The 25262-nt window shown below is 57.6% G+C and overlaps 6 protein-coding genes across 6 annotated transcripts; 3 read left to right on the forward strand and 3 right to left on the reverse strand.

Moving 5' to 3' along the window:
• Window positions 1–3007: 3007 nt before the first annotated feature.
• UV8b_07549 (uncharacterized protein) lies at window positions 3008–4237 on the reverse strand (the record flags this gene model as incomplete). Its single annotated transcript, XM_043145046.1, has 1 exon — window positions 3008–4237. One exon carries the CDS (start codon window positions 4235–4237, stop codon window positions 3008–3010), a length of 1230 nt encoding a protein of 409 aa, XP_043000981.1.
• Window positions 4238–8381: 4144 nt separating this feature from the next.
• On the forward strand, window positions 8382–10258 carry UV8b_07550 (uncharacterized protein; the record flags this gene model as incomplete). The annotated part of the gene is made up of 3 exons (XM_043145047.1): window positions 8382–8543; window positions 9955–10149; window positions 10244–10258. 3 exons carry the CDS (start codon window positions 8382–8384, stop codon window positions 10256–10258), a joined length of 372 nt encoding a protein of 123 aa, XP_043000982.1.
• A 413-nt stretch (window positions 10259–10671) lies between these two features.
• On the forward strand, window positions 10672–12240 carry UV8b_07551 (uncharacterized protein; the record flags this gene model as incomplete). The annotated part of the gene is made up of 3 exons (XM_043145048.1): window positions 10672–11086; window positions 11192–11728; window positions 11816–12240. 3 exons carry the CDS (start codon window positions 10672–10674, stop codon window positions 12238–12240), a joined length of 1377 nt encoding a protein of 458 aa, XP_043000983.1.
• A 961-nt stretch (window positions 12241–13201) lies between these two features.
• Window positions 13202–14440, reverse strand: UV8b_07552 (uncharacterized protein; the record flags this gene model as incomplete). The annotated part of the gene is made up of 2 exons (XM_043145049.1): window positions 13202–14066; window positions 14211–14440. 2 exons carry the CDS (start codon window positions 14438–14440, stop codon window positions 13202–13204), a joined length of 1095 nt encoding a protein of 364 aa, XP_043000984.1.
• A 1047-nt stretch (window positions 14441–15487) lies between these two features.
• Window positions 15488–17856, reverse strand: UV8b_07553 (uncharacterized protein; the record flags this gene model as incomplete). The annotated part of the gene is made up of 5 exons (XM_043145050.1): window positions 15488–16115; window positions 16171–17011; window positions 17069–17454; window positions 17526–17742; window positions 17817–17856. 5 exons carry the CDS (start codon window positions 17854–17856, stop codon window positions 15488–15490), a joined length of 2112 nt encoding a protein of 703 aa, XP_043000985.1.
• A 2717-nt stretch (window positions 17857–20573) lies between these two features.
• Window positions 20574–25169, forward strand: UV8b_07554 (uncharacterized protein; the record flags this gene model as incomplete). Its single annotated transcript, XM_043145051.1, has 4 exons — window positions 20574–21807; window positions 21876–22124; window positions 22186–22277; window positions 22344–25169. 4 exons carry the CDS (start codon window positions 20574–20576, stop codon window positions 25167–25169), a joined length of 4401 nt encoding a protein of 1466 aa, XP_043000986.1.
• Window positions 25170–25262: the final 93 nt, after the last annotated feature.

Raw genomic sequence — 25262 nt, forward strand, 5'->3', positions numbered from 1 at the left:
GGTAGTGCTGCTACGATGACTGGGAAACGTAAAGGTAGGAGTCGCGGACTGTAGTGCGGCCCCGGGTTAATGGGCGGGAAAAAGGCAAACCTTGTTTCTGCAACTGTTGGCTCTGGCGTGATCCCTCGTTTGCCAGAAGAAGGTCGTGAGGAACAACTTCAAACGCCTCGATCCCCAGCGAACACGAAGCTTGGCGAATGCCGATTCTCTCCTCTTCCACTATTCTGGGGACGGAAAGATTTGAAAACCGGTTCAAGTTTCGTCAGTGCACGTGGTAGTTGATGAGCTGTTTTGGCGGGGAGACGGGAGAAACCGAAGTGCGGTGTATGCGGAGCTTGGCGATGTCGAGCTCCAAGCCGGCCCAGTCGATCGGACAGGACAAGACGACAGCCTTGGAAGGGGGGGGGGAACTGAGCGTGCAAAGCGACTTGACGAAATAGCCGTGGATACGCACAAGCTGGTGGCCGTGGCTTTATATTCCACGTCGGGGCGACAATTGCCACAGGGCGTTTGAGGGTCTGGGAAGCCGTTTGTGCCCGGATCAGGCAGGTGCAGGCGAGATAACGTCGCAGCTTCAAACGCAACTCTGGCGGGGAAAAAGCAGGGTCAAGACGATGCGTCAGCGAGAAGCGATCGAGAACGGCATGACTGCAGGGCGCAGGAGGAGCAGGTTAGTCGAGCTGGACGCTGGGAGCCGCAGGAATGGGAGCGCCTTGTTGAGCAGACGGGCTGAACAAGTCGGATGGGATGACATTGATCAAGGGAGGGGAACTCGACGTCCGGCTGGGTGACAAGGCAGCACGCCTCCCGGGGGAGCTTGGGAGGTTGCATGTACTGTACCTACCTCCCACCTGGAAACGAGGCGGTGCTCGGTACCCGAGGGGGGCCCCTGGACAGCCGCCGGCCAAATGCTTCGTCAGCAGCCTCGGTCGGTCCTGCCAGAAAGTTGGTGGTGCAGCTGCACCGTGTGCTGCATGCGGCCGCCGACGGTTTACGCACGGTGCCCATGTGGCTCCTGCGCCGCTCCCTGCGTTGAAACATGATATGTACATGGAATATATTTCGTGCATGGTGCGTTCCGTGGTGGCACGCACGGAGCTGCGCAGTCGCAGTCGCAGTCGCAGGCCGACGCAGCCGCGTGCGTTTCACTGCCAGGTCGAGATTCCGCCGTGGCTTGCTGCCGACGGGGATCGCGTCCCCCGGGATCTGCATCCCCCAGGCCAGCGCGGCGCGCCCGCCGCTCGCACCGACCAGGGCCGCCAGGCAGAAGCAGTTTGGGGGCCGGGGGGGGGGGGGGGGGGTCATCCTTACGCGCTGATCCAGTGCGGCGCTTGTTCAAGAGGGCCGAGGCTGTACGGAGCACTTGGGTTGTACTCCGTACGCAGGGTGCTGATCAAGCGAAGCGACATCGAGTTGGAGCCATCCACCTCGGGCATGTCATGAACAACACACCTGGCAAGAAATATCCCTGATCCAACGGTGGTGTTGCCAGATACAGATCATGTCATTCCTCCGAGGAGTACGCTAGCCCTCGGCATGCAGTAGGGAGTAGGGAGTAGGGAGTACGGAGCACGGGGCTCGGGGCACGGGGCACGGGATTGCCCATGGCCTCCGCCGTTCGAAGCTTCATCATGGTCGGCCACGCAAGTCGTACACACAGCGACAAGACAAGCTGATGGAAAGCCACGGCTCGATGGAAGCCACGAAACTTCCCTGGCCATCTTTTGGTTTTGGCTTTGCTAGATGCACTCTGCCAGTTCCTGCACCCTTGGCCGCCGTCAGCCCGACCGACTGCGAGGCCCAGGGAGCCCGGACGGAAGAAATGCCGGGTGACATGACATGACAGGCTGAAACGGCTCCGTTCTTCTCTCCTCCTCGTGGCCACTTGCGGCGTCCTTTGCCCGCGTCTGCCTCCCATCTGCCCTCCATCTTGGCCACGCCACGAGGCCCCCATGTTCCCGCCATCCATTGCCGACAAAAGCGAGACGCACTGCCCGGGCGCCGCCCAGCAAGACGAGCACCTCCGCGGACCCCGCCCACCAATCCCGCAACAGCAGCTGCCACCGGCTCGGAGGATGCCAGGTCGGGGACCCCGTGGGAGGCGGTTCGCGCAACATGTCTGCGTCGTGCTCCGTAGTCTGTTACGTTATGTGACGAGAGAGATGGTGGCGCTGCGCGGGGGGGGACCCGCTTTTCGGCCCGGCTTGGATTCGCGGCCTTGCCGGCTGTGCTGGCTGGGGTAATTTAGCCGGGCGGAGGGGGGCTGCTACCAGACGTTGCTCGGGGTTGCCGGGACGGCCTGGGGTCATTATTATCATTACATGTAGTAGTTGGCGTCTGGCTGCCAGCAAACCCTCCACTTGTTGATTCTACGTACTATTGCGTTGCGTCGGCACCAACCACAGCCCAGCCCAGCCCAGCCCAGCCAATGCGCGCAAACGCAACGACCGCAAACGACGACACAAATGGCTCCTCCGTCGGGAGGCGCCAACCAAAGCCACCAGACGCCAATCCGTCCGGTGCTTCCGTCTCCCCGTCCAGCCCGACAAGTGTTCACCCCCGCACGCATCAGACTTTTCAGCATCCTGGAAATCTTGTTGATTTTTCGTCTTTTCCTGTGTGGCACGTGATGCGCAAATCGCAGTTTTCTGCACAACGGCCTTTACGCCGCGGCGAAAAAAAAAAAAAATAAACATTACACGGCGCTTGCAACTCCCCCCCCCTCGGCAAAGGTTTCAGTCTATTCCCCCCTCCACACGCCATGCGCATCCGGCTCCGTGGCACGCGGTAGACATGATAGCGACTGTAGAAACACCAACATGGTAAAGAACGAGTCAAAAGGAAAACAAGCCAAAGGAGAAGTATAACCCCCACCCCCCGCGGTGAGACGGATGCCGGGGGGAGAGAGAAATATACATATGTATATCATATGTTAAAAAGGAAAGGACGGCAACAGAACAAAATGGCGGCTTTTCCAGAGTCCCCCCACCCAGTGTATGTGACTTGTTCATCGAGATCCGGGCCCCTCGATGGGGCTGGTGGGGAAGCTTCGGAAACTGCTCAGGTCGGTGCTTCCGGTCCGCCGCAAGGCTTGGCGCATGGTTTCAATGTTGAGGTCGCCGCCGGGGGCTGCGAGATTTTGCGGCGCGGGCTTGTTGGGGCTGCCGAGTGGCCTTCGCGGGGGGCTCATCTCTAGCCCCTTGATGCTGCCGGGGCTGCTTGTCGGCGGGCTCGTGCCCGGTCCTTGGCTCGAGACCGGAGAGCGGACGGGCGAGGGAGATTGGTTCAGCGCGGCCGAGGCAAACGAGGTCAAGCCGGCCATGTGGGCGCTGTCCTTGGAGCCCACCGGGCCGCCCATCTGGCTGCTATGCTCGGCCTGCACCACGTCTGCGAACGAGATGAAGGACAGCCGCCGCACGTCGGCAGAGTCCAGGGAGCCGTAGTTGGATGCGCTGTCGGGGGGCAGGCCGACTCGGTCGGCAAAGGATGCCAGCTCAGCCGCCCACTCCGAGGCCATGTCATACGGTGACGTGGCTGCTGCTGCTGCTGCTGCTGCTGCTGCTGCTGCTCCCCCTGCGGCCCCCGTGACAGTCACCGACGCGGGCTGGTGTGACGAATGTGTAACGATTTCCACCGAGTCGGGATCCAGCTTGTCGTTGGTGATGGCTTCCGAGGCATCGTCGAGCACGGGGGGTATGTAGTTTTCGGTTTGGATGTGGGTCGGGATGGCGGGCGAGCTGGGCTTGAGCACGGTGCTGTCCTGGACGTCCCTCTCGAAAATCTGCGAGCCGGCCGGTGAGGAGACGCGCGGGGAGGAGCTGCAGAGGGCGCGGCTCGGCGAGGATGGGAGCACAAGCACGGCATGCTCAGCGGTGCGCGCGCGTGTGGGAGACTTGGCGGGTGTTGTGGACGTCGTAGTCGAAGTCGACGCCTTGGCGGTCATGGTCATGTGGGCGACTCGGGCTGCGTCGGCGTCGGGCTGCGTGTCGGTGGCTTTGCAGCTCTGCGGCATCAATGGGCCGTCTTCCTTTTTCCTGCCAAAGCCAAACAGGGATCGTTTCTTGCCCCTGGCGCTCGTGCTCGTCTTTGTGCTGCTGCCCGTGTCCATGGTGGGCTCCAAGCTCGCGTCTTGGCCAGGCCGAGAGGCGGGAGCACGGAAGCTGCTGTTGTAGGCGACGTCGCCAGCTGTCGACAGCTGCTGTCCCCTCTTCAACGCCGGCGATTCAGCGAGGCTCATGATTCGCGCCAACAAAGGGGCAGCAGGGCAGCAGGGCAGCAGGACGGCAGGACGGCAGCAAAGGTTTCTGGTCCCTGAGCTGTTTTTCTTCCTTTGGCCCCCCCCCCTTTTTTTCTTTTTTCCTGTCCTATTTCTTTTTCTTTTCTTTTGGCTCGTTTTGTTTCTTTCCCTCTGTTCCCTCTCTGTTTCTTCCTCTTGGATATCAGGAGCAAAAGATGTAGAGGGGCGAAACGGGGATGGAAGAGGCTCGCTCGCCTTTGTCTTGGGCGGGAAAAGAAAAAAAAAAAAAAAACTCTTTGAATCGTCTTGGTAGAATGTCTGGTCCCTTTGCTTGACAGGGGGATGACGACAGGTACCTCGCCGACAAGGGCCGAAGGCTGGTCAGCGCTCGTTGGTTAGTCGCACAGTCTTGCCCTGCCCGTCCTGGAACACGAGGTGCTGCAGCATGTCAGCATGTCAGAGAGGGCAAAGGAAGCGAATTCCTCGAGGGCGAGTCTGCATAGGTCCCTGCCTGTGGCGCGGAATGACGACGGCGACGGAGCTTGACGCTCTGGGGAGTTGAAAGTGCCGGGTCGGGTCGGGTTGGGTCAACTGCCTTGTGGTGTTTGTTGGAAGTTGAAACTCGAAAGTGGCACGGGTGCAGAACGGGCGCGGTTGATCGTTTTTGTTGTCTGGGCCACCACCAGACAGCACGACGACGTGCGCCAGACGACGTGCACCAGACATGCGCCAGGCATGGGCCCTAGGAAGGTGCCCGGCCGAATCCGGTCCTGACATGGGCGGTTCTGGGAGTGCTGCTGGCCTGGCCCCTGGCCCTTGGGTCGACACTGGCAGCTGCTGGGTCAACTGATCCGTTCACGTCCTCGGCTTGTACCGTGCAAGAGACCCGAGGTTGGTACAATCCCCCCAGAGACCCGACTAGAACGCATTCGGGCGGGAACTTGCCCAGTTGCAGTTACGCAACAGCACATAGCTTCCCACTGCCCACTGCCCACTGCCCACTGCCCACCGCCCACCGCCCACCGAGTGCGACTTGATAATCATGCATGCATTGAATTGTACATGCCTGTACCAGACATGTTGCAGATAACACACATGGATGGTGAGTGGACAGGTGTTTTGGGTCTCTGGCAAGAACTGCACTGCATCGCACAGCATTGACGATTTGACGCAATGCCGGGGGGATGCCCGCGCCCAAGAGACTTGTACGAAACCACCCGCTTCCCCCCGTGCCCCCTTCTGGAATTCCAGCCTTGAGGGTCAACTGAGGGGATGGGATGGGGCGATGGGGACGATTGGAAGGGGGGGGGAGGGGTGCGCTAAAACTAGTACGTGGACATCTGGACCCGCCCCGCCCTTTGCCGATCCCACTTTTGGCCCTTTCCTTTTTGGCCAGAGCATTTTCCGCCCAGTCCGATATCGACCAGGCGACAGACATCTACAGTACCCAAGGTAGGCACGCAAAACGTTACCAGAAACAAGCACCAGACGGCTTCTCTCGCCCTTGCGGTAGGTGCCGACGGACGCCGGTCGTGCAGAGTAAGACTTCCAGCTGGCGATGGGTATCACGGCTTTGTCCGCTCTCAATCCTCGCCTCCGCCGAAGCGAGAAACATGCTTCTCAGACGTCCCGACTTCCCGACGCCCGCCCAATGTCTGTCTACAGCCAAACAGTCTAGAACATGTCACCGCAGGGTTGCACCAGCGCCTTGTGCGATCCCACCGCACCTTTTGAGCTCTTCTTTCTTCTGCTTCTTTTTTCACATGGTTCCGATGGAGGGAAGCCTTTGCATGACACTTCGTCGCCCCGACACAAACACACAAACGACGGCTTACGAGCCAGCGTCGGACAAGGGAGCAGACGGAAAGACGTAGAAACCCTTGCCTACCTATATGATTGTGCCGCCTTCCCTTTTCTATGCAATGCCCAATTGACTCTCCCAAACCACGGATGAAAGGGGGTGTGACGCAACCCAGCCACGCGCCCGGGTACCGCGTACTTGTGTCGGGGCCCTGCTGCGGGTCAAGCGGCAGGTAGGGGGTACGAGGAACCTTGCACCTGCCGGGAGGGATCAGGGGGCTTGGGAATGGACTGGGTCGGTTGCTCCTTCTATGCCGTGAAGCATGAAGCGCAGCGCGACAGCCTGACAACGAGCACTGGCTTCGCTTAGCTACAGTAACAAGAACACCTGAGCCGACGGCATGACCTTTCTTTGCTCTTCTTTTCTTTTGCGTGTACTTTCTTTTTTTTTTTTCTTCTCCCCGTCGCAGCATTATGCTTTCGCCAGCAGCAAACGGCATTGTCCAAAGCTGTTTGTTGGCGCGAAAGCGCGCTGGTCTGATGAATCCGCCCTCTTTGCATGATCCAAACTGACAGGTACCTAGGTATCTCTCGTGCGCCACCCAGACTTCCCGGATGTATTTGCTAGACTTGCCATAAATGTCCCAGCTTCCGAATCCCTCGTCTTTTTTCATTTCACGACTCCCGAGAGCTCAGAATCCGTGGTGGCGCGCAGATAGGGTAGCACACAAGATACTTGGGTACATCAACCCGTCGTCTGCAAACCAGAGTCGGCCGGCCCATCGTGCCAAAACGGAAAAGAAAAGAAAAAGAAAAGAAAAAGGAAAAAAAAAAAAGAAATAAAAAAAAAAGGCCCGTTGCCCCCTCACAGCTCACGTAGCTCCCAGAGAACTAGTCTTTTTTTCCCCAAGTAAAAAGGCCCTTTTGTTCGAAACACCTCGGCCAGACGGGACACGTCCTCTGAGACGGGCCACTTTTCCGTGCAGCAAACGCCTAGAATGACGCACGCTTGATACCGAAATGGCCCTTTATTCCAAAAACAGCCGATTCTGTTTCAGCATCACCATTCCAGCACCAACAACTTGCTCTCATCCAGCGCTGGTTTCAACGGGCAGCAGGAGCAGGCCATACATAAGTTTGGGCGGATCAGTTCCTGACTGCCTTGGTTCAAAGACATGCAGCGCTTCGACCCGTGCTGACTTCTTCAATGCCTCCTCCTTGGTTGGCTCCAAGTGCAAGCCGATGCCAAGTTTCACCCGTCTGTCTCGCGACGGATGCCCCTTGGGCTTCTGTCTCCGTTGGCGCAGTGCCGAACTACAAACAAGAGGCCACGCGTCTGCCCTGGTGCTTGTCCATCGGCATCCTGACTCAGGGGGTTGAAACCCAAGCCCAACGTTATCACACGTTCCTTGCACATCACTGCTCCTTTGGGACCTGCAGAAGACGTTTTGCTTGCCATGAAGACTCGGACTAATGCCAGGGGTTAAGCTGCGATTTGTTGAAGGCGACTCTCTTGCAAAACCCAATCCGCTATACGTCTTTTTCCATGTCATCATCTCGACAAACCACTACCGACTATCCTGCTGCATCAGCGGGTTTATCCGCCCGTTTCCCCTACCAGATTCAAGCAAGCATGCGTGCAGATACCATCGCACCAGCTCAAGGTATCATCAGATCTGGGACACATCTCCAGCATATCCAAGCCTCTATCCCTTCCTCGTCCGTTGTTGCGGAACAAAGTGGTCCGTGTCTCCATTCGCTTGACTGGCCCACCTCCGTCTCAGTCCTTTAAAGCTCCGTGACGCAGTTAACTGTCCTCAACAAGTGCTGAAGTGCTAATGCAGGTGGGCGTTGAGACGTGTCAGAATTTTCTCAGCTCAGTCAACAAGGCGGAAAGGTGGACAGACGGTTCTTCAACAAACTGGCAAACGCCGACGGTTGGAGCCGCTGGCCGCATTGGCCGAGCTTCTCTTGTTTGATGGAAAACTTGGGAGGGAAAAGGCCAAAAAAAAGAAGAGAAGAAGAAGAAGAAGAAGAAGAAGAAGAAGCAAGCCTGCTTAACTCTGAATCATGGATACCAGCTCACTGTGATTTAGCTGCACTGTACGACCCTCACCAACGAAAACGCTGCTAGCTCACTGTCGATGGAGCAAAGTCGGCTCGAAGAAGCAGAGCACATGCTGAGGCGATGACCCAACCCGTTTTCGAGTGTTTCAATCTGCGGAAATGCGAGCTCACGATGGACGCAGCGAGAAAGATGCTGCAGGGTCCTCTGAAAGGTTGTTCCGCCTCTGCCTTGATGGCGACATTGGCTCGCGTGCGGCACCGGGCGAATCAATCATCAATGCCGTGTAGGGACCAGCTAGTCGCAAAGCTGGAGAGCCGTCTCAAGGGACACGATTCACCAGAGCCGAGACTATACCGTATTGCGGAATACGGCGGATCGAGAATCCTGGCATCCAAAGTCTGCGGCTCAGCTTCGTCGTACGGGACTCGAATACAGGTGGTAAATTCCAGCTGACTCTGAGGGAAAGACAGGTATGCTGTGCCTTTGCGGCACCACCCTTGAACCAATCACCTCTATGGAAACTATTGTAGATACCATTCTTTGTGAGGATAAAGAACCACGTAATTCAACGTTGCCCTGGAAGGAATCCACGGACATTCTGCATCTGCCAAACCCTTTGAGCATGCGACATCTGTTCTTGCTGGATCGAATACGTAATCCGCGGCGGAGCATCATCTTTGCCAATTTGGCTGCTGATGGCCCATCCATTCCAGTTCAGAGCCAAGCAGTGCTGGCGCTATTGGAATGGGAGCTCCTTGCCCAGCCAGATGGCCATGGCAGAACCCAGCCCGTCATCAAAGTCGGGCCCGAAACATAAACCTGTGCCACCATATGAAAAGGACATGTTTATTGTAGAGACTTTTTGTTTTCGAATAGCGCTTTCCGTTTAGCGAGGGCGTATCGGCGATAGCTGCTGAAACCGTCGGGTCTACTTGACGAGGATCTCTCGTGTTTGAGGACTGAGCCATCTGTTGCCTGAGCTGTCAGATGAAGATTGGGTGGCCATGCAGGGTGCGACTGTGAATATTTGTTTACCAACTCGGGGAAATCGCAGCCAGTCCATCCGGTTGATTGGAACCGATTCCAGGCTTGCGGCTAGGCCCGCAGGGATTGAGATTTCAAAAGGTCCCAGACGCCGAGAAGGAGTACTCACGATAAGCCAGTGCCAGCATCTGCATGGTATCCAAGGGGTAACCCATGACCCTGCCGTGCCACCACAGCTAATGCTGGCCGACAAGGTCTGACAAATGGCGCGCAACGTCTTGTGTTCCCTCGCATCCACGGCCGGCCAAGCGCATTACGCTCGATGGACTCGTTCTCCGTAGTTACCCAAGGTGGTTTACGAAAGCATACGGAGTACTGCCAACCGTAAATCGCAACTTTGCCAGCGACATCGGAGGCGAGCTGTGGAGCTTCCCGTTCGGACGATCCGCCCGAAGCTGGGCAACTGAGGGGAGGTGGATGTTTTGGAGCCAAGGGTTTGGGACAAGCCATTGAATGGATTGCTCATGGCAAAAAGAATAATAGTATCGACCATGTGCCGCCTTGTGCCTGGGTCAGCTTTGGGGGTCAAGTACCCAGGCGAGATGAAGCGGATGACGCGGATGACGCGGATGACGAGAATTGCAGCTAAGAAAGCCGCATAGCCCAGCCAGCATGTACATGCTCGGCAGTTGCTCGGGGACGCTGTAGATTGACGCTGCAGCTGGCAGGGCCATGCCAACACCTGGCCTGGCTGCGGCCCCCGAAACCGCCGTCGCAGACGACCAGGGTTTGCCAAGGGCAGAAGGGATCCAGTTCTGGCCTTCCTTTTGTCCCAGGCCGACTTGGACTTGTTGTTTCCTTGAAGCCCCCAAGCAAAGCTCAAAGAAAAAACTCCCCTGGGAATCCCGAGCCTTGCGAGAACATTTCGAACATTTCGAACATTTCGCCGCCGCAAGTCTCTGCCCTCTGCGCCTCTCTGCCCTCTGCCGCTGTCTCGGTTCCTGCCTCGGGCCGGCCTTTGTTCTGCTGCCCCTTTGTTGGCCTGCGGCCCATTGTCTCGGTACGTCAATCCAATCCAGGCACCTTGACGCAAGCCTCATGCATGCGGAGATTTTGTGCCGACGCATACTGACGTTTCGCCTCAATGCGAGCAGAGCGAGACGCATTGACGCTTCAGAGGAGCATTCTTCAGAGGAATCTCCTTCGGTCCGTCCCAGCCCGTTGCGTCGCAGCCCGTTGCTTGTCGCAGCCCGGTGTTTGTCGCAGCCCCGTCTCCGATTCCTCGTCGGCAAGAGCTGCCTTGGCACCTGCCTGGCCCTTTCCATCGCCGCAAGGCCTCGGCACAATACCCGCCGGTCCCGCCGACCGTCCGCCCCCACCCGCTCCGCCGCCATCCGTCGAACCGACGCTACCCTCTGCAAACCCTGCGTCTTCCCATCGCGAACCGCCCTCCCCCCCGCGTTCCCGCGTCTGCGCCGCCGCTTCTACACATTTGCATAACGTAATTGTTATTGTTTAGCAGTGCTTTCTTTTTCCCCTTCCTTTCTTTTTCCGCCGTCTTTTCTCCCCCACCCCCTGCGCCATGTCCTCCGCCGCTAGAATCTTCTCCCATCTACCTCTCCGCCGCGTGCCCGTCGCCTCTGCCTGCGGCTCTTCATCCCTCCGACTTGGTCCATCCTCTGGCGCGCTTCGAAGCTTCTCCGTCTCAGCTTACAACATGGCCTCTGCGCACAAGATCAAGGTCAAGAACCCCGTGGTGGAGCTTGATGGCGACGAGATGACCCGAATCATCTGGCAGACCATCAAGGACAAGTTCATCCACCCCTACCTCGACATTGACCTCAAGTACTACGACCTCGGGCTCGAGTACCGCGACAAGACCAACGACCAGGTCACCATTGACGCTGCCGAGGCCATCAAAAAGTACTCGGTCGGCGTCAAGTGCGCCACCATCACCCCCGACGAGGCTCGTGTCGAGGAATTCAAGCTCAAGCAGAGTAAGCGCAACCCCCCCAATCCCCTTTCCCACCTTGAGCTCGCGCGAGTCAAGGTCGGGTGAGGGGGCCAGCTTTCTTTTTGCTCATGGACGAAAATCTCTACAGTGTGGCTGTCCCCCAACGGCACGATCCGGAATGTTCTCGGGGGCACCGTCTTCCGCGAGCCCATTGTTATCCCCCGCATCCCGCGCCTGGTCCCCGGCTGGGAGAAGCCCATCATCATCGGTCGCCACGCCTTTGGCGACCAGTACCGCGCCAAGGACCTCGTTGCTCCCGGGCCTGGCAAGCTGTCCATGGTGTACACGCCCGAAGGCGGCGAGGCCCAGGAGATTGAGGTGTTCCACTTCAAGAACGGCGGCGGCGTTGCCCAGACGCAGTACAACACGGACGAGTCCATCACCGGCTTCGCCCACGCCTCCTTCAAGCTGGCTCTGAGCAAGGGCCTGCCCCTCTACATGAGCACCAAGAACACCATTCTCAAAAAGTACGACGGGCGCTTCAAGGACATCTTCCAGGCGCTCTACGACTCGCAGTACAAGAAGGACTTTGAGGCCAACAAGATCTGGTACGAGCACCGTCTCATCGACGACATGGTAGCTCAGATGGTTAAGAGCAAGGGCGGCTACATTATGGCTCTAAAGAGTGCGTTTCCCCCCACTCCCACCTTATTTTTTTTTTTTTGCCCCAAGCAGGCCATCCGACGACGCTGACGCTGCCTCGATTGCAAAGACTACGACGGAGACGTCCAGTCCGACATTGTCGCCCAGGGCTTCGGCTCTCTCGGCCTCATGACCTCTGTCCTCATCACCCCCGACGGCAAGACGTTCGAGTCGGAAGCCGCCCACGGCACCGTCACCCGCCACTACCGCGAGCACCAAAAGGGCCGAGAGACGTCCACCAACCCCATCGCCTCCATCTTCGCCTGGACCCGCGGCCTCATCCAGCGCGGCAAGCTCGACGACACCCCCGAGCTGGTCGCCTTTGCCGAGACCCTCGAGCAGGCCTGCATCGACACCGTCGACAAGGACGGCATCATGACCAAGGACCTGGCCCTGGCGTGCGGCAAGGCCGACCGCGCCGCCTACGTCACCACCAACGAGTACCTCGACGCCGTGGAGCGCCGCATGAAGAACACGCTCAAGGAGAAGCTGTAAGAGCCCGGTTGCGGCTCCCTCGCACGCACGGGCAACTACGGACGGGGCATGGGAAAGCCGTGTGAAAGACGGGGGGGGGGGGGGGGGGGGGGGGCGGAATCCCTGCGGTGTGCTCAGCAATCGTCCCGGGGACATTTCCCCCCTCCCCCCACGTTTGGGAGGACGCGTGTTTTTTGTCTGATCGGTTGGCCATTTTTTTTTTTTTTTCATGCGCATTTACGTGGAGCGCGGGGATTATACACAGCATACACAGACGGGTAGACTGGGCGTGCGTCGACGGGTTTACACCTTCAAACGCCTTGGCAGTCTGACCAAGGTGCATGTATATACGGTATAGCACAAATACCTCCTCCGTGCGGGTCGGCCTCCATGCCCGCGTGCGCGTGCGCGTGCTCGTGCTCGTGCTCGTTCGGCCGGGGGATTCTTGGCCTCGCCAGGTTCGGCGGGCAAAGGGTGACACAAGGCGAGGAGGGCGAGCCCCGCGCGACGATTTGCAATGCCAGAGTGCGGCGCGGCTCGTCATGTTCGTCATGTAAAGAAACCAAATCCACTACACCCACCCGGTGTTTTCGCCCGCGGCGCCGTGATGGGTCGTCCCCTCGCGCCCGCTTGCAGAGAACAGAAAAGTGCTCGTGTTTGCTGTAGCCTCCCCGTCCATGGTGCCTTTTTTCCCTTTTTCCCGCTCCTTGGCCTCTTTGCCCGCAAAATATCCCTCTAGACGAAAATCCGATCAAAAAAAAAAAAGAAAAAAGAAGGAAAAAAGAAAAAAAAAGAAACGCCCGCCAAATACTTTCACACATGAACATTATAACAGGCCGGGGGCGAACGAACAAAAGAGGATAAAGTAAAGATGAGCTCCTCCTCCCAAACAGCGCACACACGCACACACACACACACACAAAAAGAGGGGGGGCCTCGGCTCTTCCCAACAACCGCTCCGGCTGGTCAGGTAAGACGCGCACTAGTCTTCTCTCTTGGGTCCAGTGGCTTCCTTCTTGCTCTTCTTGACGGCGGGGCCGGCGTCGACGTCGCTCCGCCTCTTCTTCTTGACGGGCCTGGTGGCCGAGCCGCCGGGCCTGTAGCCGCGGTCGTCGTCTCTCTTGCGCTTGCCCCGGGCGACGGGCGCGCCAAAGTCGGCGTCGTCGTCCATGCTGGCGTCCCAGTCGGCGCCGCGGTCCCGCTCGGCCGCCCTGGAGGCCAGGCTGGCGCGCTTGCCGCGGCCGCGGCCGCGGCCGCGCTCTCCGCGACCGGCGCGGGTCTTGCGCCCGCCGGCGTGGTGGCCGGCGTGGTGGTGGTGGTGGTGGTGGTGGCCGTCGTCGTCGCCGCCGCCGCCGCCGCCGCCGCCGCCGTCGTGGCCCTCGCCGTCCTGGAGGAAGATCTTGGGCGCGTGCTTGCGCAGCCAGTTGGTCACGCTGGTGGGGTTCTTGAGGTGCGGGTGCGGCAGGGGCGGCGGGTTGGGGTGCGCGCGCGGCGCCAGCGTCGGGATGTGCGTCTCCGGGTCCATGGCGCTGTCCACGTCGTGGATGTAGTTGTCCACGTCGTCGGCGGAGAGGAAGCTGCCCGGGTAGGCCTCGCCCTCGGGCGCCGCCAGGTCCGCCACGTAGCTCGACCTGGCGTCCCGGGCGGTGCCGAACGACAGGTGCGGGATGTCCTGGAGGAGGCTCTCGAGGCGTCGCACGGCGAGCTGCTTGCGGGCGGCGTGCTCCCGGTCCGCGGGGAGGACCAGCCGCGCCGGGGCCGCCCCCGGCCGCAGCGACACGTCGACGCGTTTGTCGAGCGGGATCTGGGGCGAGCTGTTGACGTCGAGCAGCAGGTCCAGGAGCCGGCTGGGCACGCAAAGAAGCCGTCAGCAACACCAAAACCCGCGCGATAATCGCCGCCGCCGGGAGGGGGGTAAAGGGGGGTAAAGGGGGGGGGGGGGGGCGGCGTTTTTTTTTTTTTTTTTTTTTTTTTTTTTTTTTTTTCCGTACTCATTCTCGACGGCGAGTCTCTTGACCGTGGCGGCCGCCTTTGCCTCCCTCTTGTGCAGGTCCTCGCCCTGCTGCATCTTGTGGTCAAACACGATGCGCATCTTGCGGTACTTTTTCTTCCACGACTTGTAGCCGCTCTTGGGGCGGTCCGCCGGTTCCTCGGCCTTGACGGGCGCGCCGTCCGTCTTTCTCGACGCGCCGGCCGGGTCGGAGCACGGGCGCAGCACCATCAGGGACATGGGGGGAGCCAAAAAAGGTGCCCGAGATGCGAGGGCTGGGCAAGCGGTGGAGCGGACGGACTGGGGCGGGGGTGAGATGCGGTGGTCTGCGTGTTGTGCGGTGCGAGCCGATGCGTCTCGATGGAAATGCGCGATGGGGAGAAGCACTTGCGGTGGCGGCGGCGGCGGCGGCGGCGGCGGCGACGTTGAGGAAGAAGCTGGGCGAAATGCAACGGTGATGTGATGCGAAGTCGTGGAGGGATAGGATTGCTGGCCGGACGGACGCTGTGGGTTTTTCCCGGGTTGTCGGGTTGGGCTGTCGAGCTAGTCGAGCAAGCAAGTGGTGGTGGCAGTGCGTGGTCGAGTTGCCGTCTTCGGGGAGCCAAACAGCAAAAGCTTGCCTTGCATCTCCCATGTGCGCCCATGCGCGGCCATGCGCGGCCATGCGCAGCCACGCGCAGCCATCGCGCCCTTGGTTGGCCCACACCAAGACAACAGACGACAGACGACAGACAACAGACAACAGACAACAGACAGCAGACAGCAGACAGCAGACAGCAGACAGCAGACAGCAGACAGCAGACAGCAGACAGCAGACAGCAGACAGCAGACAGCAGACAGCAGACAGCAGACAGCAGACAGCAGACAGCAGACAGCAGACAGCAGACAGCAGACAGCAGACAGCAGACAGCAGACAGCAGACAGCAGACAGCAGACAGCAGACAGCAGACAGCAGACAGCAGACAACAGCCGTCTATGCCCCAACATGTCGCCGAGCCTCAGCTTTGCACTCCTCGCAAGTTCCTTGTCTTGCCGCTTTCATACCTGCGCATGCTGTTTCGCGGAAAACTACGTCGACACCCGGCCCAGCACTAGCATTTAAACGCCGCATTACACCGCATTACACCGCATGGCGCCTCATTCACCTCACAGACCATCGTCAGGCAGTACAGGCCCATCATGGCCGATGGCAGAAACGCCTCTTCCGACGTTGTCGGATTCTTTCGCCTCCAGCTAGGTACGTACGCAATCGCCCATCTGTTCCGGCTTTGCTCGCTTTTACGACGCCACCTCGCCACCTAACCGCTCAAGCTCCTCCCTGATAAACTCTGCTGCATTCACCAGCTCGGTGCTGCCGTACACGACCCTTTTCCTCCCGCGGTCCTTGCTGCTTCGTTGCACCCACTCCTGCAAGTTGCCGTACTCTTCCATGCTTCCGCCGCCCACCGTGAAGACAATGGCCTCTGTGAATCCTTGGCGTCGCTGCCCAAATGATGCCGTCGGCATCGCGCCCTGCGAGCCCGGCATCCCGCCCGGAGTGCTGCTTCCTCCCCGCAGAGCGCTTGGTGGAGGCATGGTACCCCGAGCGTTCGCCGACCGTGGGTCAAAGTACAGGTAGTTCTCCGTCTTGGCAATGGCCGACGTGGAAGCCGACGATGGATCCATGACCGATTCGACAATCTTGGTCACGGTGAGGTCTCGATCCGCAGGCAAGAAGTTCTTGACGCCCGAGATCAAGGACTCAAAGTTGGATGAGAGACCAGAGGGAACGCCCGTCTCCTTCAGTCGGTCGGTAAGGCGGGTAGATATGGAGGAAAAGCGTCCGAACAGGTCGGATGTCGTCGCGGGCTGATTCGAGTGGTTGTTGATGGTGGTCAGCTGCGTCATTTTGGTCGTTGCGCGCACCCTGTGCCACAAATTGTCAGTCGCGCATCTTCTCGCACGGCCAGGCGCCAACTTACTGCCGGACGTAGGGTAAACATGATACATCAGCCCCAGCTGCCTCGAGCGCCCTTGAGAAACCTTCAAAGTCCGCCCGGGCGACTTCTTGCTCCGTGCTGAGGAACCATATGATGAACAACCGAAGCTTGTCCAGGGCTTCTTTCCCCTTGTTGTCGTCCTTGATGATCTCCATGATTTGAGCCTTGGTCTGTTTCATGACGTTTTCTTCCAACTGGAAGTAGTTGTCCAGCTGGCGGTCTTTGATGCCAGACAGCAGTGCTGCCAAGATGTTCATGTGCATGTCGAGGGTGCCCTTGCGTTCCCGCATCTCGGGCAGCAAGGTTATCGCTGCCTTTAGGTGCTGGGCGCTGGCGCTGGTGTCGTTTTGCAGGTCTTCCAGGCTAGACACTCCCGTCCTTTTCGTGATGGCTGCCGTGTCCTCCTTGTATTTGGTCAGCTCGGCGTCGATGTCTTCGGCAACTTGAGGAAACGGAACTCCAGCGTTCTTCTCCCAGAAAAAGTCGCTGGCGCTCAAATCATACGACTTTTTGGTGCTGCCCTTGGCGGGGTTGGTTTCGTCGATCGGTGTCTCAATGGTTATGCGGTTCAGTCTCATGTTGAAGACGTCGTGGACTAGTGACTGGTACGTCCAAGAGTGGGACAGCATGGGGATCAGGTCAATGTTACGGTCTAGCAAAACCAACACGGGTCGGGAGCTCGGCGTCGTGGTGGTTGCGGGCCTTGCGCTCGAGAAAAGGTTGTCTTTCGAGTTGAGGATATGATCCCGGAGCTTTCGGTCCAGGCGAGTGGCTACCATTTCGGCAGCTGCTCCCTTGGGACAGCGAATAATCGGGATGGCTCCTTGGCGGACGTTAGCGTTTAGCCGTCAACTCTTCCTTGCCCACGGAAACTTCATACCCATGGTCACAACGACACTGAACAGTCCGCTCACGACTCTGTCCACAACAGCCTCGAGTTCCTCGTCACTAGTCTTGGCGCTATTCAGTGCCCAGTACGTATGCGCTTTCTGCATGCCCAAGCTGAAGAGTTCAGGTTCGGCGACCGTGAAGTTCAAGTACTGGTCAAAAAGCTGAGCAATGTGTTCGGATGTGCCGGCTGCCGCGGTTTGCGCGGCAAAGTCCTCCAGCAAAACGCGCGGGATAGAAGACAGGAAGTTGACGTATGCCGGTGAGTACAGTCCCTTCCTAAGGTCGTCTGTGATGCTCTGGAGGTTCTGCGCGGTCGGTTCGACAAGATAGATGACGGGGACGTCCGGAATCGGATGACGTGACGTCGCGATGTGCCTTTTTTTTTTTTTTTTTTTTTTTGGGTTGTCAGTTGATTCCTTTGGCTCCCTTCCGTTGCAAACGCTCACATGTGCATAGTAACCCCCATCGCCCGCAGGTCGCTGACACGCATGACGCTGCTTATGACATCTCGACCAAGGTCGTCAAAAACCAAGACCTTCCATATCGGATTACCATCGGCATCCAAAATGGGTGCGACGGGCGAAAGGAGTCCATTGGCGTGAGTTTCGTTCGATTCGCTAGTGTCGACACCCTCATTCAAGTTTAGAATCTTCTTGAGAGATGCTGAGACGGATAATCAACACTTGAAAACATGGAATTCCTTGGACTCGGGGGGGGATTTTAGTTTGAGTATGTACCTATTTGGCGGTCTCGTAGAGAATTGTCTTTGGGAGCCATTGTCGAAAGGTGCCGAACCTAGACAGAGGCTCTGAGGGTGGGAAGAGCAGAAAGAGCTTGGAAGCCCCAAAGGGCCTGAGGCGAACTTGGTCCTAGGTGGAAGGTGGGATTGGGAGGCAGAAACGACTTAGGTAATGAGTACAGCGAATCTGTAATGCTCTGAAATTTTGAGGAGAATTGTCTTGCTTGTCCGCAAACGCATCTTCAACTTGGACGGCGGAAGCTCCGTGCCTCGGACGACAAAGCCAATGCCCACAGGTAGGAGGTATGTAGGTAGGTACATGTAGTCAGTTCAGTCAATCAAGTCCATCGCTGCCACGGTGCCACCTGGCCTGGTTTCTGGCTTGGGCGGAGGACGGAGCGACTGAAATTCCGAATCCTGCCAACCAAGCTGGATTATTGGATTATTGGATTATTGGATTAGTGGGGTGGATAATGCGCGTGGCGGTGGGTCTTGCTGCCTGACATATCCGGCTACAGGAATGGAGAATTGCATCCCTACGAAACGAGGTCAGCTTTTCGAACCGTCAATCGACGACGTCGCTTCATCACCCGTTTCCTGAATCGCCACATGTTTGCGACCCGTGCAGCATCACATCTCATCGGGACGCTGCGGCCTTATCGCCATCTTGGATTCCGGGGCTGGTGCTCTGCTAGCCCTGCTGCTACTTGACCATCCGCCGCCGCATCTTGTCTTTTCTTCTTGCATCCCGCGGCTGTCGTATGCTCTTCCCATTAAGCGCGTCTGGTTCCATACTCCTGTAAACAGCGCTGCGGATAGGCAGGCCTTTGAAGGTCCGACACTGAACAACAATTAAAGCTCCAGCTCTTCCTGAAATAGGCTGGAGGGCGCCATTGCGACAAAATCGCTTAAGTCTTTGGGTATGCTTCCCCTTTGGCCCCCTTCCCCCTTACCCCCCCAAACATGGCAGACTCTCCTTTTCAGATCATGAGAGAGAGTCTGCCACCTTACCCCTTCATGCCCAACCAATTAACCCCCCTCCTCCCTCCCCTCCCCCCCCCGAGTCGGTTGCCAGTACTGGCCGTGGCGTCGACTGTACCTCGTGATCCGGCGTTTGCATCAATGAACTGCAATTGCCACTAAAATTTGGTCTTCATCACATCCTATTTCGCGAATGGCGAATGGAAGACTGCGCATCCGCATCGAACAGCATCTACATCTAGGGGACGGACGGAGTCGGTCGTTGCAACAGCTTCTGCAACGGCAGCAGGCTGCAGCATCAACTCCCTCTGCCGCCCGTTTGTGGAGGCAAAATGGCCATGACATTGGCACGTATCACGTGCCTTGAGCCAACCCTGTTTGCCAGGTCGCAGCTTGAAGATGTGACTGGTGATGGTAAGGAGACGAGAGGACCAGACATCAACTTGATCACATAGGGCAATGAGTTTTGGTGGGCGCACTTGTGGTTGCAGACTGCACTGGACTCTGCAGAAACGGAGCGGCCCTGCACTACAGTGGGCTTTCAGCGCGAGGGACCACAATCCTGTGCTGTTGCCTAGCGCTAATCAGTTTGTCACCCTCTCGACAAATGAACCAGACCAGACCAGACCAGACCAGACCAGACCAGACGCTGCCTTAATTGACGCTTCGGGGCGGCGTAGCCACTGAGGCCAAAAAAGCAGACTGGCACGTCATACAAAGCCATACAAAGCCATACAAAGCCATACAAAGCCATACAAAGCAACATGAAGCAAAGCATACAAGACATCTCATCTTGTGCAAGGCACATCGAGACGGGACTTGGCCCTTGATGCTGCGTCGACTTCTGATGCTGTCTGGTTGTTTCCCCCACCCAGTCAGTCAGTGCCTTCTTTTGCAAGCTGCACCAGAGGCACTGGTCACTGGTACGTGCAGTCTGGTACAACAGACCAGCACTGACTTTCTGGCCGCTCACGCCTGGCCTCCAGCATGCATGTGCTGGTCCTCACTCATTTCGGCCCTGGGGCTGTTTGCGCTTGCACCAGACCATACCATACCATTATGTACCATACCATACATACAGCGTCCCTGCCCGTGCCTTGAAGGAACTCGGCATCGGAACCCGTGGAATCCTTCTGCTGTACTCACTCCATACGTGGCAGACTTTCACTTTTCGCCCACCATCAGTCCACATATTTGCCTTCAAGGAAAAAATCATAGATGGTGCTAACAGTCGCGTCTTCATTTTAGATTAGACCCCACGGCCCTCACAGACACACTCGCCCATTCGCAGCTCTGCCGATCGCCTCAATTCTTCCCCTTCCCCCGGGGAGAAAATCCCTGCGCTTGCTGCTCGTGCAGTGAGCTGGCCTAAGCACCCACAGTGGGTCCCCCAGCCGACTTTCAGCCGTTAACACCTGGTCCTGCCCCTCAAGGTTTTTCTTCGCATCAATTCGTGGAGTAAGTACTTCCTTCTGACGTAACCCTGTTCTGTTCTGATTGGCATCCCCCCTCCACTCCTCACGTCCTTCCCATCCAACCACCAGCCACGCCCCATCCATCCATCACACCCATCACACAAAGCCTCTCCGTGTCCGTGACCATCTGTCAACCACAAATCCTTACACCTCAACTCCCCTTGTTGTGGCCCGACTCGACGCGTGCTCACCGCATGTGGTGGAGTTCGCTAACTTCGCCTTGCTAGCTTTAGATTATCCTGGGGTGCTGTCGTTCATGAATAGTGCATGTTTGGGCGACCGCTGACTCTTTACGTAAGATGCAGTCCTGGCCCGCACCGGGCCAGAACGGCGCAGGAGGGCCCAACTCGTGGCAGAATGGCTTCGCATACGGAGCTCAGGATGATCATTTCGATCCCAGTCAGACCTGGCCGCACCCTGTGACCGACCAGGCTTCTTCCTTCCCACACGTTGCGGCTCACCAAGACGCTCACTCGCAAAACTTCTTCAACCCTTCTCACCGAAATGACGCCTTCCTGCGAGGAGGCTTACATCACGCTTCAAGTGGCGACGGGCTTGAATTCCACGGAGGCCACGACACACTGGGCCTAAATCACCAGTTCTCTCAAGCAGACGACGATGTAATTGATCCCGCATTCGGTGATTTGCAGGCCGACATGTACAGCCAGCAACAAAAGGGGACAATGGGCATGAATCAAGTCCAAGGCCATCCTCATGCCCGCGTCCAGGGCTTTCCGCAGCACCATGAATACCAATTTCCTAATCACAACGAACACTCGTTCAATGCATCGGTCCCTCAATATGATTCGACCCAGTTACTGTCCACTGGTCAGCATGACTCGACCCAAGTCCAGCACTTTAACGGCCTGCAAAGTGGTTTCCAACGAGACCCGTCTTTCCCTCGACAGCCCCAGCACTCTCCTCCAGTGCAACGCTCACAGCCGTTCCCGCATGGGCAAAACTTTGTCCAAAATCTCAATGGGCAGTCGAACCACTTCAGTCGAGATCCGAACGCACACCTGGCCTACCAGTCGCCGCACCAGCACCGACATCACCCATCGTCTCACCAACATGCGCCGCAAGCTGAGCATGAATCCTTGGGCGTCTCAAACTACTCATCGCAGAAACCTGCGGCCCACTCTCAACCAGGCCAGTCGCATCCTCATACTTTCGAAGCGGTAACGACCCGGCAACCTGCGACTTCCGTTCCCACCGAAGCCGGCACAGCCTCTGGGCAAACGCCGATATCCCCACCTGCGGACTCTTCAGCGCCCAAAAAAAGAAAGCGCGCCGCGAAAAACCCCGTCGAGGCCCCCGTTCTCGACAATATCTTGGTAATTCCCGATCTATTGGCCGAACCGTCGTCGGCGAAAAGCTCGGAAGAGATCGACGCTTTACCCATCCCAGTCCCGAATGCTGAAGAGGCCAAGTTGGTGTCCAATTTTGGAAAACGTAACAGGGCAGCGCAGGCGAGATTTCCGTCGATCAAGGGATTTCCGCACCTGGTTCTAGAGGGTCTCGCAAAGCTTCCAGGTAGGAAGAAACCTTTTTTGAGCTGCTAGGCTGACGAAATAGAGCTAGCTAACCATGTATCTTTGCAGCACCCAAAAGTTATGACAAACTGACGCCGTTGGTTGCTCTGCCACCTCGCAGTGGGCGACCAGTAGTCACTACACTAGTATACCCATTGCCATGCGAAGTTCAAGGCCGTTTCGCCGCTCAGTATCGACCCTCTGTGGACAAGGTCGGTCTAGATGAAAGACGGGCCGAAGCAAAATTGTTATTGGAAGACTACGATCGGTCGATGAAGGTTCTGGGCAAGCGACAGCCAAAATATACCGAATACCCTCGTGAGTGCTTACACCATACTTCACCGGAATCAAGATGCCACGATTCTAACAGCAGGGACAGATGCTTTCAAGGAACAACTCAAGTCTGATGAGGTCTCCAAAAACAAGGCGGAAAAGAAGAAGAAATCGCTCGAGGACGGGCGAACTAAAACTGTGAGTTCTTTTGCTCGAGTACCCAGAAAACATGGCAAACTTTTATGTTGACTTGCGTACTGCCAGATTCGACCAGCGACCCGACCAACCGACCCTGTCGAAGCAGTTGTTTGGGACGCCATCGGATTCGTTCATATTGATCAAGCTACAGCACGAACGAGCTCTCTCATTGCCGGATGCGTCCAGCAAGCCGGGGACCTTCTTATCAAATTGCGGACTGACATGAACCGCAGCAAGCTCGAATTGGACCAGGCCGTCAAAGACAAGCAACAAGAAGCCACTATTGCCACGAAGAAGGCAGAGGCTGAACAGAAGAAGGAGGCTTTTTACCGCGCATTAGACGCAGTCGTTGAGCACGCGGATGATGCCGTCCTGGACAACCTGGGAGGACACCAAAAGCTGATCCTCAGCCTCGTCAACTCCTTAATCTCCTGCATCAAAGCCAACGACTTTTCCGGAAACCTTCCAAAAACTGTGTTGGAGCTTTTCACGCACTTCCGCATGACCAAGAAGATTGTCGAGACGACCAACTTTGACACTGTCCGCAGGCGATTTGGGGACAAAGGCGACGATGAGGTTAAAGAATTAGTGCGGGAGATTTCGATCAAGATCAAAAGGTTCCAAAAGGCGAATGAGCCTGAAACAGCGACAGGGTATACCGGCACATCAGCAGCAAGCCGTGCGAGGGCTGGAGTCAGGTCCAACACAGAAGGCGCATCCGCGAAACGGGGTCGGGATGATGATACGGATACTCGAACCGTGAAGAAGATAGCCGTCGAGGCGGGGGCAGGCGCGCTCAGCAAGAAGCTTGCTCAGCCAAAGGCTTCCGCGCATTCCACAACCAAGACGGTTGCTGCCAAAGCAGGGTTGTCTTCCGTATTGCCGGGGAAGTCTCGGCCTGTCGCAAAAAGCGTGGTCAAGTCCGAGCCCACAGGAGCTGAGAACCCCAGCACACCGGCTGATGATCGCAGCAAAGCGGAGATGGCTAAGAAACCACCGGCCAAGCCCGATAGCACACCTGTGGAACCCAAGGTCGAGTCTAAAGCGTCTCAATCACGGCAAACGACGATGCAATCCAGCAGCAGCAGCAGCGGCGGCGGCGGCGGCGGCGTGCTTTCTGGAATCGCTTCATTACTTGATTCTATAAATTCCAAGAAGCCGGAGACATCGGCGGCGGTTTCGAAGGAGTCCAAGGCCTTTGACAGCTCGGAAACATCGGAACAGAGAGCTAAGCGCTTGCGTAAAGAAGCAAGACGAAAGTTGCGCGTCAGCTGGAAGCCTGAAGAAGAACTTGTCGAGGTCAAGATTTTCCAGAAAGACGACGAAGAGGATCGAGGTCGTGATGTCAACATGCTTCGCGATGCCGCGGACGACAGATCCGAAGGCATGGTTCTGAAACAGCGCGCTGGCGTGGATGATGACGACGAAGACGACGACATTCCGTACCAACCTTGGGTCAGCCCGACTGCCACAGACTTTTCGCATCTCCCCGGCGACACCAGAGACAAGAACTACGTGACCCGAGGGGGAAATGTCACCTTTTCCACGCAGGAGCAGAAGCTCATGACCGAACGCGAGCAGCGGGAGCTCATGGCGATCTATGCCGATGTCGAAGACATACCCCCCACGCCAAAGTCCCCCCTGCCGGAGCTATCCTCTGGTCCATCAAGGCCCAAATCAGGCTATATCCCGAGCGACGATGCCAAGTTCAAGGAACTCCAAGTCCGGTGGAGGGAGGAACAGAGCATGGGTAGGGAAGAGGCAATGACGTCGGCCATCAAAAGAGTCGAGAGCAAGAACCACCCCTCGAACAAGCTGGACTCGATCTTTGGTCGTCTCAAGGCATCGCCGGGCAACCTGAACTCGAACCAGCAGTCTTCCTATGCATCGACATGGACGCATGCTTTGGCACGGATATCGCACAACTTTCCGTTTGCAGCGGGGCCCTTTGCCGAGGAGCAAGTGTACGCCTGTCTGCAATGGGACAAGGCCAAGACGTGGCATGACCCCAATCCGACCAAGGAGGATCCCGGCCGTCCCTACCAATACGGGGACGCAAGCCTCGGAATGATTGGCAATCACATTGAAACGGTAGCCCGAAGTCTGGCGGGCAAGCCGTATCCGGCGACAGCGCCTCCCGAATGGATACAGCACGACGAGGAGCAGGTGCGCGAGTGGTGGCTGGGATATAACAAAGAAGCGGCTGCAAAACAACGCAAGCTGGAAGAGGAGCGTGCCCGGGCCGAAGCAGAGGCCAACGCCTTGAGGATGGTGGCAGCAGCTACCAACCAGGCGTCTGGTCAGTCTCAGCAAGACTGGAACGCGCACTATCAGCAGCAGCAGCAGCAGCAGCAGCAGCAGCAGCAGCAGCAGCAGGAGTCTTATGCGCCGTACTTGTCGCTTTTGCAGCAAATGACCGGAGGTCAGGGCCCGCAAGCCCAGGCCTCGCCGTCAGGGGGCCTTCATGGTCAGCTGCTGGATAGCCAATATCAGTCTATTTTGGCTGCCATCAACCAACCAAGCCAGCCGGCACCGCAGCAGCAAACGCTCTCTCATCCCGGAGGCACCAACCCACTGCTTAGCCTTAACCCCAACGACGCGTCATACCAGCAGCTCCTGCTGCTGACGCAAATGGCGCAAGGCCAACAAGCCCAGGGCCAGCCTCCTGCACCACCCCCGCCTCCCCCGCCAGCCTCGCAATCCCACGATCGAGACGCCGACTGGGATCGCGCCGAGTCGAGAGACAGAGAGGGCAAAGACGGCCGCAAGAAGAAGGCAACCCTGGCGCCGCACAAGCCCGCCAACAAGGCCCTGATTGGAACTAAAGCCTGTACATTTTGGCAGCAGGGCAAATGCGCGCGCGGCGAGAAGTGTACATTTCGGCACGACTGAGGCCGGCCCTTTTCCTTCTTCTTTTTTTTCTTTTTCTAGTGTTTCCTTTTTTTTCCCCTGCGAGGGTGATTCAAGGGACATCGATAGGGTGAA

Source organism: Ustilaginoidea virens, chromosome 6 (assembly GCF_000687475.1).
Source record: "Ustilaginoidea virens chromosome 6, complete sequence".
Classification (NCBI taxonomy): domain Eukaryota; kingdom Fungi; phylum Ascomycota; class Sordariomycetes; order Hypocreales; family Clavicipitaceae; genus Ustilaginoidea; species Ustilaginoidea virens.